Here is an 18,585-nt window from a genome sequence, read left to right on the forward strand (position 1 = left end):
CCAGAACAAAGCATGAAGAATTAAAAAACAACAAAAGAAAGAGGAAAAGAAAAAAGTATAATGTCAAGACAATGTCTTTTTAAAAAATCATGACATTATAGCAACATCACTGCAAGTAGATGGTGGTGATGGCTCAAGCTCTAACTCCATTCAGCTGTCAGAAAACTAATTAAACACTGTCTTCGAGTGACAGGTTTCAGGAACTTTTCTGAGTTCCCTGAATGGGTGCTTACTGCTGAAGTTGGATGAGCTGTGGTCACACAGCACTGCCCCCTTTTCAGGCCACAGAGATTACTTACAGAGTGTCTCTGCAAGCATCTCTTGTTATTAAAGCAGAATTTCCCATCTCCCTTCCCTCTGGTCCTTTCACTTGCTTCTCTCCTTCAAAACTGGCTACAGGTTTATTCCAGGAACAAGGTCACTTTGGACTTCTAAAACAAGAGCTGAGAAGAAATGAACAAATTGTAATGACATATTAGTTATGACCATAGAGCCCTGGGAATTCAAAATACATACTCACACGAGTACAAAACCTTCAGCCTTTGGGTGTCCCTTTAACCAACAAGTTGGGTCCCTTTAACCAACAAGTTATTTAACTCGGTGCTTGGCAAGCCTTTTCTCTCAAGATATTCTCAGACAAAAGTACCAATAATAGTCATCCTCGAGGTTATTTTAATTATTCTCTATTCTAATTATTCAAATAAGCTATAGAATTTATGTATGTGTCTTTAGATTGTTCTCTGGGAGTCAGACTCAACCATGAAGCCCAATACTGTGAAAGATGCATGTAAACTCTTAGTATTATATAAGTGTGTGGGGTGACTGTTTTTCTTTATTCTGGTAAGGGAAGGAGGAAACTCACAAGGAAAAGAGAGATGCTACAAGAAAAAAGCAGAACCACAAAGACAAGAGTAGGGGTAATGGGAACAGAAGTCAACCATCCATCTTATTTGTTGAGACGGGGAGTCCCCCTGGGAACTGGGGCTCACTGGTTAGGCTACTCTAGCTGGCCAGTGAGTCTGTCTTCTCCTCCCCACTGTGGGGATCCCAGGTTCTTGCCATAACACTTTTCACAAGAATGCTGGCAATCAAACCCAGTGGCTAGCAGTGTACTGACTTGGCTCTCTTAGGTGATGCCAACGACAATTTTTGACATTCAAACAGGATACTGTCCCACGACAACTACCATGTAAGTCAGGAAACACAGCGCTGCTGCACAGTTTCCCACAAGAGCTTCCTTCCTGTCCAAAGAGTTTAAGTTCAGTATTGACCTGTGGGGACTGGCGTACAAGGATTCCCATTTCCCCATATAGACTTCACTGCAGAAACACTACGGAAACCTCAAGACTCTGTGGCATGATCCCCAAGGCTATATATATATGGGCTTGCCTTTCTGAGGATGCAGCTATGACCTATTATTTGCCAGGATGCTTTGTAGAACCTTCCTAAATTGGTTCATAAATAAGGGTAATGTGGCTCTCTAGCCAAGACCTCAGAGGTCACTACCTGGTTTCAGAAGGCAAGGCAGAAGGAAGGAGGCTTAGCCAGGTAGGAAGCACAAAGCCCCCTCAAAGTACTATCTGGGCTGAATGAACAAACCACCAGTCAACCCAGACTCAGACTCCAGCCTGGGAGCCCAGGCACAAGAGGATCTACAGTCCAAGTTTTCCCCTCTGAGCTAACTGGAGCTCTGAAGACCGCAAAGTTCTAAAACAACCCCCCGCCAAGATACTGATGGCATAAACAGATGGTACAACATTAAAACATGATTGGACATTTAATCCTTTTTTTTTTCTTGATGAGAACGCACGAGGCTCACAAATAGCTATACATCTGTAAAAGATAAAAGAGATTATGTTGAGTTTTTTTTAAATCTTTTTATCTCCTCCAAGGTATAGTAGGTAGTAAAATAGTAAAATATGCAACCCTGTTAAATATAGCTTAATAAATGGGGCTAAAGAACCAAACATAAAGACGCCTGTTTAAACAAACATGACTTTTTAATATAAAGCAATACCATCAGGTGTGTTAGGACATCAAAGTCAGATAACTTCAAAGTTTACCTTCCACCTTGCGAATGCTGCAAAAGGTTTTAATCTTGCAAATGTCAGCCTCGAGGCTTCTGAGGAAGACTTGCTTCCTTTGTTGAGCCATGGAGAGGTCAGGATTGATCCAGTGTTCTCCACACGAAACATACACCTATCAAAGAGATGAGTCGTGGGTATGACATGTAAGGGATGGAGGCACCTTCATTTGAAACACCTCAAAATGGCAGCAACTTGAACACCTACAGTGGGTGAACAGCCAAAGCTCAGTATCATGGGATACCACCCAGTAACGGAGAGAAGCGAAGTACTGACAGAGACACCAGTTCCGCAGAGTGTGCGGAAGGAGGCAAAGCCGTAACTGTATGTGTCGTCAGACTCCCAGGGCCTCTTCCATGCTTGCCAGTGGATGCTGACCTTTTACACAACACAAGGCAGAGCAGAAAAAGCGCTTCGCCCCCTCTTTGCCTCCTTTATGGGTCTGTAGTCATTTACAAATAAGGAGGTTTTCAAATAAGTTTATTTTTAATGGAAGGGAAGAAGGAAGGAAAGAAGGAAGGACTGAAGTGCAGGTGGATTCAAAGGCTGGCAAACTGCAACTGAGGACGATGTGGACTGCTGGTCCACAGCTTTACTGAAAAGGAGGCCTGCCCATTTGTTCACATGCAGTCAGTCGCTGGTGTTTCAGTAGAGAACACAGTCACTACAACCTAAGATCTTCACTACCTGTCTCTTTGTGTAAATGGACTTGTAGTTTTATATAAACACCAAACTATGAGTGTGGGCTAGAGACACGGCTAGCCCTTAAGAATGTGTACTACTCTTGCAGAACCAGGACTAGGTTCCCAGCATCCACACTGGGTGGTAGATTAGCTCCAGGCCTCTCGTGGCCTTCAGAGACACTGCTCATAAGTGTACAGACCTACACAGAGACATACAGCACACATATAATTAAAAATAGAGATCAAAATGCACGCACACACACACAATCTGCTGAATCCAGTTTTGCTGTTTGTATGCATATGGTTTCAAGGTTGGCCACTCTGAATTAGATGACCAATAAGGGGTTCATCCCTGGAAAAGTTAATGCTCCCTTTCCCAGCAGTCATTAGTTGTCTGTAGTTCTTGGTCTAGGGGTAGGATCCCATGAAATTTCTCCCCTTCCACATTAGCATGTCTACTGACACTGCCATCGTTATGGTTTTATTTGTGCATGCCCATACATACAAACATATTTGTATGTATCAATAATAATCAGAGGGGGAAAAGGTTACCAACTTTACAGTAGGGACATGGTGAGCTTTGAGAAAGAGTGGGAGGGACAAAATGGAGAAAGAAAAAGGAGGAGAGAAAGTGATTGAATTCTATACACAGAATTAAAATTTCTCTTTTAAGGTAATTTTAGCTTATTGTACAACATTAAAAATGTGCACAAAATATCGATGTGCAATTTCTGGATAATGATCTTACAGGTGGCACCTTTTCATTTTCCTTGTATCTATTTCTTAAATGCCCTTAAATACATTACCTTTCTTTCTCTCCTTCCTTTCTTCCTCCTTACTCTCCCCCTTGACAGAGTCCCTCTAGTAACCCAGTCTGGCTTCAAGCTTCAAAAATCATTCAGCCACAAGTCCTGACATCTGGGGTGCAGGGATGTGCCACTGCACCTGGCACTTAGTCTCTCCGGGATGAGGAAAGTAATGACATGCTGACTCGGTCTGAAGAGAACCTTGGTGCCCCCTTTGTCGTCATCAGTTAGCTCTTCGCATGAGAATGCAGAAGAGCTTCACCTAGGCACTCCTCTTCCTTAGTAGCAGGCTCCCCATTCTCCCCCAGACATCAAATCTAATAACTGGTTCCATTACCATCTTCACACTCACACAGCAATGAGTTAAACACTGGTGACCACAGATGCCCACCCCCTACTCCATCTCACCCTTCTTGCACCCATACTCCCTGTGCCCTCGTGCCTCCTCTATACCACTCGTTAGGCTACATTTATCCTTGGTTATTACTTATTTTCAGGTAGTCTGCCTAAAATTCCAACTGAAAAAAAAAAAAAAAAAAAAACGAGTAACTCCAGCATCATATACAAACAGAAACACTAAAACCAAGCAAAAACTCTTAGAAGTGGTAGAATTCAGATTCCACATAAAGCCTGCCAAAATAGGAGCAAGGCCTTCTCACCCGCTGTCACTCATGCTGTTCATTGTATGCAGCTCTCAGACTCTCTTAAGGGGACCTCAGATTTCAGAGCACCAGCCAAGCTTTTGGTTTATTTTGCTATGGCCATGGTGTGTGTGTGTGTGTGTGTGTGTGTGTGTGTGTGTGTGTGTGTGTGTGTGTGTGTTGGTTTTTCTTCAGATAGTGTCTCCCTACCAGACTGGCATAGAACTCACTATAAGCCAACAAACAACCTTGAACTCGCAATAATCCTCCTGTATCAGCCTCTCAGAATACTGAGATTACAGGCATGAGCCACCACATCCAGCTTCAAGATTTGATAATAGATTATGAGCTTTGTTCTTCGTTTAAAGAGCTTCAGGCATGAATCAGGGCAAGTAATGTTTTTACCTAAGGTAATATCTGTAATTCTGCAAATGGGAAAGTCTAGACTGTGTGAGATTTCTCAGCTTGCTCTAGCCTCCAAGTAGAGTGTATGAAAAGGCATTGTTTCTCAAACTGAGAGAATGAGAAATATTTAAATAACTATACTGCATAGACTTCAAAGATATTCAAGGGTCTATCTGCTTCAACAACAGAGGTAGAAATCAGATGTAGTGACTCATTGGGCTGCCTTAGTTCTGTGATGGAGAAAATGATATCCTTTTTAAAGAGGCATATGATTGGCATATCTATGGATCGTAATTAGTCATGCCTAGGTAGGCAGCAAGGCTATTGATCAGCATTGCTTTTCGATTGACTCCTTGGTGGGAATTCTGAAAAGAATAAGTGTGGCAAGCCTGGGAGCCTTGCAACCAAGGGTGTTTCCTCAGCTGTGCCCATGCCCTCTCAGTTCCAATCCCGCACCATCTCTGTAGGTCCGTCAGGGAAAAAGGTTCCTTCCCTTTTTCACGGAAAAGCCTCCTCCGAGCAGCAGAAGGTAAATTTAAAATTTCAGTGCACCTGAAACAACAGTTACAAGAATTGGTTTTGCAATTAAACAGACAACGACACCAGTTATTTCCTTGAGGGGGTCTTGAGGAAATAAGGCAGTAGGGAGCATATCAACTCATGCTCCAGTTGATGGACCAGTGGACCCTGAGTGAGAGTCCTCACAGCAGTTGATGGGGTCACCCTGCTTCTGTTTGACTGATACCAAAAGAGCTAATCCAATGTCATCGCATTTGTCTTTGCACATCTGTGAGGTTACAGTGCAGCCCATATATACCAGCATCTCTTCCCTCACTCATATTTTCCTAGAGTGAGTGTTCACCTGTGGGAGCTTCCTGCTTTAGGGCATTTGGGTCACAGAGCAGAGGAAGGAACCAACAGTTAATTACTCTTCCTTTATCCTTTACCCTGTTTTGAAACCCTAGCTTTAGTGCTGAATTTGGCTGCAGAGGGCTGAGACAAGCAGTTTTCTGTGCACTTTTTCCTCGTACACTAGTTTCCATGCTAGCCAACATCAAAGCTTAGAGCAGACAATAACTGGCTTCTAACACCTAATAATGAATGTGTCTTCTGAAGTCACATTATCTAGATTAAAATGCCGGCCCACTTTTTTTCTGGTTTCTGCAATTTCCCATCTTGAATTCTGGGAGGAGATTGTATAAATTAGCTTTGCCTTCCTATCACAACACACACACAACACAACACACACACACACACACGCATACATCTACCTATAGGCATATAGGTATATATACAATTAAAATGTGTATAGTCATTATATTCATAATTTATATAGAGAAATACATTGTGTGCTGGCTGTTAGGCATGACCACTCAAGTATTTACACGCTATCTTTACATTCCCAGTAGTAAACATTTACCTCTCCAAAAGGTGGTGAGATTCAATCTGGTTTCTTTCTGTTTGTGAATAGTTCAAGGCATGACTTTTCTTTTTCCTTTCTGCATTAACATTTCTGAAACAAATAATTCAAGGCACGTGCATGTTACTGACATTGTTGGTTAGCTATAACATGTCTTAGCATGGAAAGGAGGTGAGACCTGTTATCATGATTTGCTCCCAATAATTTGCCTTCCTTTAGAAAATACAATTTCAAATTTTAACATAATTAAATATTAAAATTCTTATTTCATAATTAAATAGAAAACTGTAGACTGAATGACATGGCATGCTAAATAAACATGCATTCTGAGAGGAATTTATATAAGAAAATATATCTCAAATAATATGATGCTTTACTCACAGTGCTGAACACCCTGAAATATAGATTCATCAACTTGGAAAAAAATCTTAGCGATAGTATTCACTTTTTATGTAAGGTTTTATTACTTAATTATTCTACTATGAATCTAAACCTAATTTTTTTAAAACAATGATGATCAGAAAAAGAATGCTTGGTTGAAATATATCTTCATTCTGATTTTCAAGACAGTGAACTTTTCTGTGCAGTTTTAGTTATTGCTGAAATATTAGGAAATGAAAAAATAGATCAAATGCAGTTAATCATTCAGTCGCAGGCACTGCTTTGGCATCTGCTGTAGGCATTTAGTGGTGATATTAGAATGGCTCTCTCATGCTTTAACCCTGGGTGTGACAAAGAAAGCAGTACATGTGCTGAAGTATGCGACAGAATAGTGGTGAGTTATCATGGTACAGAGAGGCAGGTGCTGTCTTCCTCTGGCTTTGTAGATGGTGGAACCAACATCAAGAGCAAACCCTTAAAACCATCTGTGGCGACTTGTTACATGGCCGGAGGACAGCTTTTGGCCCAAGCAGGATGGTGCTAAAGTGGATTTCTATCATTATTCTACTAGCTCAACTTTTGATAAATAAATAAATAAATACATTTCATGTTAATAAGAGCAAAGTATTCCGTGTGTCATTAGACTCTTTTCTTCTGGAAGATATTTGGCTTGGCTCTGTTAGAGGAAGCCCAATAAGTTGTCTAACTTTGGGATGTCATTACACAGACTCCAGTATGTCCCTTCTGGAGATGGGTCACCTAAGCATGCTCTTGCCTGAGCTGTGTCTTTCTATCTAAACCTTCTGTTAGCCAGTATTTCCATACAGCTGAGGATTCACTATAGATGATCATGCACAAAACTGCCTCAGTCAGCAAAGGAACACTGATCTCTGTTTGGAAGGATTATCTCAAATGCCAGGGCATTTTAATTATTCGGGGAGTATGGACTGAGGTGGTGAACTAACTGGCTTTCTAATATCTGAGGAATCACGTTGTTCATGAGCAGAGCCCTCAACACTGGTCCACATATTCTCTGCCAGGACAGTTGTTCAAATTTGCCAACCTCTCTAAGTACTTTTGAATTTCTTGACTGTGCTAAGAACTTTAAACAAAAAGGTGATGGGATGTGAGCTGTGTAATTTATAATTACAATTAAAGACACAAAGTAAGGAGGGAAAGCATACATGTGGAAAGGGATAGAAATGATTTGTTGACTTCGGGTGTTTAGAAAAAAAGCTATTCCCCCTTTTAAGGGCATTACCCTCACATCTTACATCAAGCAGAATGAGCTAATTATGAGATGTATGCGTCAAAGATTTCAATTTCAGGCTTGACTTTACTTTGAAGATTAATTTTTTACTTTATCATCTTTACAGGCAGTTCAGTGGACAGCCAACCTGAATGTTCCTCATTGTTCAGTGATGTATGAAGTATAGTTAACCGATGTGAAGAGAGTAACATTGCACTATTATCTGCAGCCTCGGATATCCTGGATATCTCAGAAGAAAGGTCAGCAAGTAACGTTGCTGGTAATTATATGAGAAACAATGCGTTTAACTCATTCTCTCCACCAAAGCTTTTTGGCAATCCAAGATTCCCTTTGGAATAGAAACATACAGCAGGTGATTTGTCTCAGTGGTAGAGAAATACTGACACTAGGGATGGCTTGATTTGAATCTCAGGGTAACTTACGACTACAGATCAATGCTTCCTAGGACTTCAGAGAATTGTGTCTTAACACAAAGATGTAAGAATAATTATTTATAATAACAAGCTACTTGAAAGCTAAATTTAATAAGCATGTTGTGAATTCACTCATTTCTACACACACGAATAAAACTCAAACTAAAGTGCTCATGGAAAATACAGAGAGCTCTTTACACTGCAGCCACGTATTCTTTTCTTGTATAGATGAAAACACAAGAGATTAATTTAAGCTCCTGACATACAAACTAAATGAAATTGTGCGCCTGTTTTCATCTTCAAACAGGACTCTGACGTAAGTAAATATGTAATTCCTCCAGAAAATATTCAAGATGAAGAAGACGCTCGTCTATAAAACCTGAAAATTGCCCTGAATGGTGAGTATGACCTGATTGTTGCTCTTACTGCGTTTTCCATCCAGGTGAGCCTACCAGGACAATCGCGGGGGCTCTGCTGTTTTTCTTGTCTCCGTTCCTCAGAACACGGAGTCTCACAGGGACACGATGCTCGTGTCTTAAAAACCGGCCTCTTCACGAGAGGGCTGTTGGGCACCAGTAGGTCTTCTATTGGCCAGTCAAGCTCCTTCAGACAGACAAGAAAAGATAAAAGAGCAATACATAGTATGAATTTTTTGTACCTTTAATCTTTCATTCGTTAAACAGAAATTTATTAGAGATCTGAGTTGTTCCAAAGAATTCTAGGGTTTTTTTTAGTGTTTTTGTTGTTGTGGCTTTTGTTTGTGTTTTGTTTGGCATTTCATTTTTTTAATTTAAATCTGATCACTTTTTAGAAAGTATCCAACTTTTAAAATTTTAAACTGATCTTTTTTTTTTTAAAGTATCAAAGGAAAGAAACATTCCTGAAAAGTAGAAGTGAATTAACCTCAAGTATCTTTGCTTTTGTTTTTGTGTGGAGTATTTTTAGTCAGTGTGAAGTAAAAGAAGAATGTGTGAAAGGAATAATATAACAAAATATTATCTTAATATAATACCATGACTACACTGAGGAGATATTAAAAAGCAGAATAAGATGATGAAGTAAAATGAACACCTATCAGACATTTCCATTGCGGAATTTAGTGACTTTCTATTTATTCGCCTATACTTTTACTCACGGTATTAATTCATATACTCTTCAAGCAGTTACTGATTATCTTAGGCACAGAAATAAAACTATAAACTGGACGGGATATTCTGTACTTTTAAGCACACCAGAAAGTTACTTAGAAATCAACTAGAAAATCATAGTAATGTAAGCAGGAGCAGCAAGGGACAAGAGGAGACCCTTAGTTATTGAGGCCACACCGCAGGCCTGAGGGCTTAGGCTATAGTTGCAATACTGTATCAATCCAGTTAGGGTATTTTGTTTTGTTGTATTTGTTTGTTTGGGTGTTGGGGTCCAGCTCCGTTGGGAAGAGTGCTGGCCTTAAAGCAGCAAAGGACAGGAAGAGTGTACATAGCAAATAGGAAGATTAGTGTTGCGGGAAGGGAGCGAGGATGGCTCCCTGAGCACCGCTAGCTTGATTGGGGAATGCACTTGCTACTATCCACAGAGGTTAAATGGAGCAAGAAGAGTAAATGGGAGAAACAGTGATCAAAGATGATATTCAGCAAAATCAGAACTTGCTCCCACCCCTCCCTTCCCTTTCTTCCCATCATTTTTCCCCCTTCTTTCCTCCCAACCACATTTGCAACCAGGATGGTGGCACCTGCCATCATCCATCGGTAGTGCCTACTCTGAAAAACATCATGATTCCACTCCAGCTTTGTGAGTTCCATTCTCTTCAGCACGTCAGTTTGTCCACCATGCATGGTATCCTCATGTCTGGTGACTATCAGGTAACTAACTCTTGGTATCCCACAGGGCAGACTCCTCCATCTTGTTGTTCTTTGTATACTGGTTTTTGTTGGCCCTCTGCCATTTCATGCACATTTAAGTAAGCTCTTCAAATTTTGTTTGGGATGTAAATATGCTATGCAAGGTTCAGGAATTCCCATTTTGATACAGAGTTAGGATGTAAGGTGGGGTATGGTAGTAGCTCAGAGACTGAGTATGTCATGGAGGAAAACAAAGCTTTGATCTGAACAATCCTTTTGAAGAGCTAGATGTGTGTTGTACCATGGAAATCTCTTTGGAATGTATTTGTGTTTGTATTACTTGTTTTTTTCATCTACGTGTCAATTACATTAATCAACTTTCTTGTTTTAAACCAAGCTTGCATTCCTGGGCAAAGGCCAACTGACATTTATTCAAACCATTATGCAATGCCTATAGACTACTGACTTCGGTCAGCTAATGTTTTCCTTAGGATGTTTGCAAATAGTTGTAACTGGAATTAACATGTAGAATTCTTATATCAACTTAATCAAGGGTCGTATCAACATTCCTAGAGAATGTTCCCCTTGTGAAATGAATTGGAAGACATTTCATTGTTGTTTGAATTCTGAATTATTTGTTTCTTTTGGGTTTGGTACAATGAACCAGGAAAACTAGGCCATGGTGTACTTGTAGGAAGACTTTTTTTTATTTTTTTTATTAATTACACTTTATTCACTTTGTATCCCCCCTGTAGCTCCCTCCCTCCTCCCCTCCCAATCCCTCCCTTCCTCCCTCTTCTCCACTCATGCCCCTCCCCATGTCCACTGGTAGGGGAGGTCTTCTTTTCCTTCCTTCTGATCTTAGTCAATAAGGTCTCATCAGGAGTGGCTGCATTGTCTTCCTTATAGGGAGACTTTTAACTTTTATTTTCCCATGGCTGGTGGACCACGTAGGTTTTCTGCCTCTTTTTAATTAGAATTTATTTCTTTTTATTTTATTTACTGTGGGTGTGGGTATGGGTGTGTAACTGTATGCCAGAGATCACACATCAGTTCTCTCCTTACACCACACATGTCCTAGGAACAGAACTCTGGTCATTAGGCTTGGTGATAAATGCCTTTACTCAGTGAGCCATCTCACCAACTTTCTAGTCCCTTCTTGACTCCTTTTTGCCACATACTTTTTATTGAAATTTTTGACCATTTTATTAATTACTATAATTAGTAACCTAAAGTTATTTATTATCCCTTTATTCATGATATCTCTTTATATTTATATACTCTACCAGCATACACATACACAGTTATATATTCTTATATTCTTAATATTATTTCATTTTATCCAAATTTTCTTAATAGCTATAGCTGTGTACATATTTATATTAACATTTTCAGAGAACAGATTTTGTTTTGTTTTGGTGTTTCTGTGTACATTTGCCACCTAGTCTTGTCTGTCAATTTTTGTTTTATAATTTAGCATTTAATTTCCTTCTTCCTAATTTTTGCATTTCATTTCATGGTATCGTAGTCTAATACAGGGCTGTAAGCCTGCTAGGGATACACTCTACCACTAAGGCTGTTTTCCAGCCCAGCCTTCTGCCTAATTCCTAACAGTTTATTCTTACTATTATTTTCCTAACTCCATAACTTGAATACTTTTCTCATTAGTTTTCAGTTTCTCTTGCTTTTTAATTCTAGGCTAATGAAGAAACTGTGTCTGAAAAAAAAATCCTGAGGATAGGCACCCAGGATTAGTTCCTACACACACACACATCACACAAACACACACAGATTAATTTCACATCTATGGCTGGGTGTAAAATTACTGACTTTGCTTGTTTGTTTGTTTTGTTTTTGAACCATGGAAAAGAAAAACAAGAGAAATGGTTCTTTTTTTCATACTTAGCCTGTGTGCCTGCCAGTTTATAGAATGAAGGTGTGGAACTAAGGATTTTCCAATACTTCGTTGTGGTTGATTGAATGAGAATGAATCCCATTGGATCATATATTTAAATACTTGTTTTCTATTTGAAGGAACTGTTGGTGAGGGATTAGAAGATACGGACTTGTTGGAGATGTATCTGAGGGTTGGATTAGAGGTTTCATAAGTTCATGCCTTTCTCTGTTAACTTTCTCACTTGCTTCATGGTTATGGATCAAGATAAGAGCTCTCAGGTGTTCATTTGGGCTGCCATTATGGACTCTTCTGAAACCATAAACCAAATTAAATGCTTTCTTTTATAAGTTGCCTTGGTTATGGTGTTTTATCATAGCAACACAAAAATAATTAAGATACCATATGTTAGATATCTGAGGAACAAATCTGAGACATGATAGCTTAGCCCCTCAATGGTATTGATTTATTTAGCTTCCAGTTTGCCTCTGACCGTGGTAGCCACTGTGGACATTTGTTCTGCTTGATGGAAGCACTGTTACCTTCAAATGGAGTCTCTGAATTCTAGGTAGAAGGAATAAATTCAAAAGATCTTAGTGTAAGACGTCACAGAAACACTCAGAAATGAAAAATCAGCTTTCCAAATATCTGAGCTACTAAGATCAACTCTTCCTTTATGATACTTTAATTCTTGGGTGGGTGTGATGGCTCAGCAGGCAAAAGTGCTTGTCACCAAGGGTAATGGCCTGAATTCAATCCCCAGGACCCATGTGGTAAAAAAAGAGATTGAATTCCACACGTTGTCCTCTGCCCTTCAAAGGAACACAGTGGTCTTCACACACACACACACACACACACACAAACATACTCACATGCCTGCACCAAAAATATTAAGATATCTTAATGTTTGTCCTCACAGGTTCTTTTTTGTGTGTGTGTGTGTGTTTGGTTGATTGGTTTTGTGAGACAAAGAATCACTAAATAGTCCTGGCTGACTTGGTACTACCTAAGATAGTCTTAAAATTGGAATCTTCCTGCCTCAGGTTCCCAGCTGCTGGGACCATAGAGGTTTGCCACCATGTCTGGTTTCCCATTCAAGACATTCACTTCGTCCTTCAGGCGAACAGTGAAATACAGCCTCAGGATAATGAAGGACAAGAAAAACGTGGATAATTAAACTGGCTGGGGCTGTTTCTCCCCCTCCATTTTCTCGGTTGGAATTCTGATCTTCCCACTCATTTCTTCATTGGTCTTCTCTGTTTTCATGCTACTCTACAGCACAGCTGCCTTGTTAGGAGACTCCTAAAGGGCCTCGGTGCGCCCTTAAGTGGATAATTCCCCTTGCCTTCTCTTTCACTCATCTCTCACACAGAGACATATATTGGTTCAGAAGACAGCTCTTAAGCAATGGCTTCTGCGTCTCCTTTGGATTGGCCCCACTCCATCTGTTTGTCAGTGGTAAATAACTAAATCTGTTCTGTTTCTTTTCCTTTCCTTTCTTTAAAATGATTTCTGAGTTTGCATAGAATTTCAGAAGATTACATTATTGGTAAAGGTTCCCGGTCCATGTGTAGATGTAATGTCCTGTCCTGTATCTTCAGATTTCCACAGTACCTGTATTTTATTACCTTCAGTCACGGAAAAAAAAGTTATGTCTCAACAGATCAACAAAACATGTATGTTAAATTTTCTTCTATCATTGGTCTCTCTGTATTTTGACTTAGTAGTTTAAGATCATTATCCTGTAATACATTCTAAAATCTTAAGCCTCTTTAAACTTGCTAATTCTGATGATTTCATCCTTGACTATGAAAAATCTATTACTCCTTGTCTTTGAAGATTTAGAACTGTAATTTCTCAATTTGTAAGTTTTCTTCAAGGTTTGAGAAAAATAACACAAGAGTTCATTCCTATAAACCACTTCAGTGAATTGAGAAAAAAAACCAAGAGAATGTATCAGCCCTCTGCTTTTATGAGGCTTTAATATGTTTTGTAAAATACTGATGTCCTTGAATACATGAAAATCTGTAGTTTATTAACTACATCTTATCAAATGTTATTGATTTCCTTGTAGGATACATATCTAGAAAGTGACAATAGCATGGAGGAGTTCTTAGATCAGCTGCCAGGGATTTTAGGCAAGAGTGCAGGCTGAGACACTGTGAAGCCACCTTTGTATTTCCATAGTGTTTGCATTTCTTACTCTTCTGTTAGTTATCATTGTAGTTCGAATACCTCTTGTCGTGAAAATGAAAGAACTGAACACTCAGTTCATTGATTGATAGATGGTTTTCCTAGATTCAATATGACTCAATTTTCAGGCCTATTCAAACTTGACTCCTTTTCCATCAACATTCAGCTTTTACTGCTTGGATACTTAAGCTTGTTACATGGATTTCATCTCTCTCCTTTATTCACCACCTTGACCTCCCTTTTCTGCTTTAGTCTCTCTTCTCTTACAGCCTATACTCAAACTGTAAGATTTGGCAGAGACCACATACACCTTCCTGTCCTCCCCCTGTCATCTGAGTACATTACAGACAATAGATACAACATAAAATTAAAGATCAAATTGGAATAAAATTAATGAACACAGTGCCCAAACAGTTCTGAATTCCACAATACGAATGTCAAACCTCCAAATCAATTATACAAAGATGGGATCGGAAATACGGGTCTTTCAAACGAGAAAGATGCAGACTTGAAGTGAAATGGGTTGTGTTTAATTTGAGCTCCCTGCTTGCTAAGTACATTCTTCCCCAAACATTTCAAGAAGCAGCAAGATCCCGAGACCCAGTCATTTTGGAGGATATAGTCCATCCATCTGACTCTAGCTAATTTAATGCCTCACTTCTTTCTATTCATTTTACAAGTAAGGGCCAAAGAATTTGGGGGAAGAGCCTGCCATGAACAAAGGCAAAGTAAAGGCATTTTTGAAACGTGAAACTTAACTATGAGGCTCTAACTGAAAGGCATGCAAGCCAGAAGGAAAGCAACCGTAAGTGGAGGGCCTGAGATGTAATATGAAAAGTTAGGATAAATAGAAATACATATTGAATGCACACAAAGTGTTAATATCTTGTGGAGATTTTTAACAGTAAAACCTAAACATATGGCAATAAGTAATTCATCCTATCATAAGTCATAAGGTTGAAGTTAGCTATTCTACTGTTCTATTACTTGAGGGAAGCCAAAACATTCATTAACTTTGCATTTTGGTCATTTATGTATGCAAGTTAGGTTGCTCAAGGGGATTACAGTAACACTACCCTTCAAAACAATGGAAATAGAACAATGTATAAAGCAGTAAATGGAGAGAATGTAAGGACAAAAAAGCCACTATAAACGATTAAAATGCTGGGGTGAGAGATAAGGCATGAAAAACAGAAACAAGATTAAATTTAGGTCCATGTGTAGTTAGAAGAGAGAAGGCTAACTACTCGAGCTTAGAGAGGATGCTGTCTGACAGACATCCTGAGTTGATTATTGGGTCCATTCCAAGAATATAGAAAACCAGAAAGCAAAAGGATGCAAAGAAGACATACCAGACAGCTAATTACCAAAATTTCAGGATCATTTTATTGTCAATGAATACCAGAAACTTTCATGAAAAGTAGACTGAGTTTCTATATAATGACAAGTCTGACGTTCCTAGAGAAATACAGTATTCTGATCATATGTGTGCCTAAGACCCGTGTTTCAAAATATATGAAGTAAAATTTGAGAGATTACAAGAAAATACCAGATCGACTTGTTTCCACAGTGAAATATTTTTTACACTTCTTTTCAATAAACAACAAAATTAGCAAGAACTTTTTACATTGAAATTCAAAAAGTGCGTGGACATTTTTTTTTCAGAAGGTTGACCAGATCCAGGATCTTAAAGATTTATACGAAAGTCAAACAACCTCATTAAGCTGGCCACAGGGCAGGACTGGCCGCAGGGATGTAAGCTTGTTCCACAGAGAATTTTCAACTTTGGGGTGTTTCCACTGGCCAGGCTTGCTGGTCCCTTTATGCCTTACTGCCCACATAAAATGAAGGGGAAAACAAAGTGGGAGTAGAAGGCTAAATGCCATTCGACATTACTGATTTTTATTGAATATCTGCTATGTACCGGGAAAAGACTCAGTTTGAGTTAAGATTCCCCCATCTGGTCATTTGCTATTTACAAGAACTCAAATGAACGTAATTTAGACATAAATGCATTAATTGTAAAAAGAAGGAAACTGATCAAATTGAGCCAAAGTTGGCACTGTCATAACAGAAAACATCTAAGCCATAAGACAAAGTGTAAGAGTTATTTACAGTGACAGTGACATAAATAACAAGACAAAAATAGGAATACCAGGGAAAATAGAAAACTTCAGTGAAACTCCTGGACAAGCAAAGAGAGCTAATATGCACACACTTATTGTGGAGAAAATTATGGCATCAAAGCAGGTTTCAAGCTATTAAGTGAATTTTAATTATATATTTTTAAATTTAATTTATTTAAAATTTTAAAATTAATTTTTAAATTTAAAAATATATATTGAATACTGAGTATTGAACCCAGGGTCTCACACATGCTAGGCAAATCTGAAGCATCTAATCTTTAAGCAATAAATAATATCACCGCAGAGTGGTAAACACCTATTACCCCAACACTCAGGAAGCTGAGGCAGGAGGATCACAAGGCCAGATCTTGTCCTGAAAACCAACAATTGGTTAAAATATTTTATTATTAAAATTAGTAAATGTAATTATTACTACTTACACATATTATAGTCTGCTTACAGATAATGTCTCTCTCAGTAATCCCTATAGTATTAGCAATAATATTTGTCACATATGAAAAAAAAAGTAAACTTCAATATAGCCTCATATGGATGGTACAAGAGTGATGACTTAAATTTGAGCCCATGTAAAAGCTGGGCATGTGGGACCAGGAGGAGAGGAGGGAGGGGCCTACGGTCAGTATGTAAAGTGAACATACAAATTGAAAATAAAAAAGGAAAGATAGAAAGAAAGGGAGGAAGAAAGAAAGAAGGAAAGAAAGGAAGAAAGATCGAAAGAAAAAAAGAAAGAAGAAATAAAATCTGGGTGTGGTAGCCCATGTCTGTAAGCCCAGAGAGAGGAGGGACAGATACAGGATATACCTCAGAAGCTTGCAGCCCAGCTAGCTTCCATGTGTAGTTTCTGTGTGGAGAACACAGTGCAGCCGCCAACACCAAGAAAGACTCCACCTCAAGTGTAAGAAGAGAACCAACATCCAGGGGTGTCCTTTGACCTATACACCCATACACCGAGGCCCTCAAATACACACACACACACACACACACACACACACACTGTCCATACACACATATCAAAAATAAACAGATAAAAACAAATAAACCATTTTTAATTTTTACATGTATTGTGGTTAATGATGCACATACACACACACACACACACAGGAATGTTCAAATTTTACAATCACAACAATACGATTTTTTATTTTAAAGCACAGTATCTTTCTCAAAATTCTATTTTACCAGTTGGAGAAAAAAAAAAATGACCAATAGCTATTTGGTAAGCAGCTAAAATTATTTGCGTGAAAACTTACAGGACATACCTAGAATTACAGTCAAAGCGAATTTCTACTGTAAAGGTTGTCTGTGAGTTAAACAGTGGGGCTGGAGGGTTGGCTCAGCAGTTAAGAGCATGGCTGCTCTTCCTGAGATGCTCCCAACCATCTGTAACTCCAGCTCCAGGGAGTCCATTGCCTCCTCTGGCCTTCTAGGGCAGGTGTGGTGCACAGCTATGCATGCCAGCAGAAACCCATCCACATAAAATAAAGTTAAACAAACCTCATCAAAGAGCTAGAGAAGGTAAAACAAGAAAGCACTTCATCAAACAACTATTTTGAGAAAATTTGAATGTCTCATAGAAAATAGATGGGATGAAATAATATTAAGATAAAATTAAAAAGTTTGAAAAATAAAGCTTCAGTAAAATTGTTGAAATTGTTTTTAAATAAAAATAAAAGTAAAAATAGTAAAATCCCTAATTATGATATAATTGTTTATGGTTTCTTAAACCCCCAAATTAGTTTTTAGTGTGTTTCCTTTTAAATATTAAGTATTAAAATAAGAAATAATTATTTTTAAGAAAAACAGTAAATAAGTAAATAAGTAAACAGTAAATAAGTACTGATTCATAAAACTGCAACAAAGATAAAAATAGAAAAGCAAATTAAACATTTACTATAGAAAAGATTAAGAATGAAGGTACAGTGTGTATGTGACCGTTACTGGTAAAAGAATTTTGGTAATTTAATTTTTGAAAATTTTCAGACTTGAAATATAGATATAGAAAGTAGAAACCATGTTCTCACCCATGTAATTTAACAGGTCATGAAAAAGAGAATTTTTCTGCTATATAAACATGAAATAGAAAAAAAACAGTTAATTATTTCTGTGGCAAGTTGAAAACCTTCATAATAAACTCAGTCACTGGCTGTTTAAAAATACATCAGTGTTACTTATAATTAAAGATATATCACTCCTAAATCAATATTAACCAATAAAATATAATATTGTGGCAGGAGACTGATCACTGTATATAAGCCAACGTGATACTGGGTAAAATTATGGACAGTTCTTAATCTAATTCATCACTGAGAGTAAGTGATTATAGGGACACTACAGCACCCATTTTTCAAGAAGAGATGATGATCCTTAGAGACTAGGAAGTTTCTAAGGCCACCTACCCCCATCAAAACTG

General features: G+C 38.5%; 1 protein-coding gene across 1 annotated transcript in view; it reads right to left on the reverse strand.

The window, feature by feature from the left end:
- The window catches only part of Dcdc1 (doublecortin domain containing 1), a 372,774-nt gene that overhangs the window by 59,244 nt on the left and 294,945 nt on the right, over positions 1-18,585 (reverse strand). The window contains 8 exon segments of the mRNA XM_060371563.1: positions 300-405; positions 408-443; positions 2,064-2,199; positions 2,292-2,462; positions 5,009-5,171; positions 8,530-8,634; positions 8,636-8,706; positions 15,744-15,867. Coding sequence (XP_060227546.1) covers positions 300-405; positions 408-443; positions 2,064-2,199; positions 2,292-2,462; positions 5,009-5,171; positions 8,530-8,634; positions 8,636-8,706; positions 15,744-15,867 — 912 coding nt within the window.

Source organism: Meriones unguiculatus, chromosome 18, assembly GCF_030254825.1.
Source record: "Meriones unguiculatus strain TT.TT164.6M chromosome 18, Bangor_MerUng_6.1, whole genome shotgun sequence".
NCBI lineage: Eukaryota > Metazoa > Chordata > Mammalia > Rodentia > Muridae > Meriones > Meriones unguiculatus.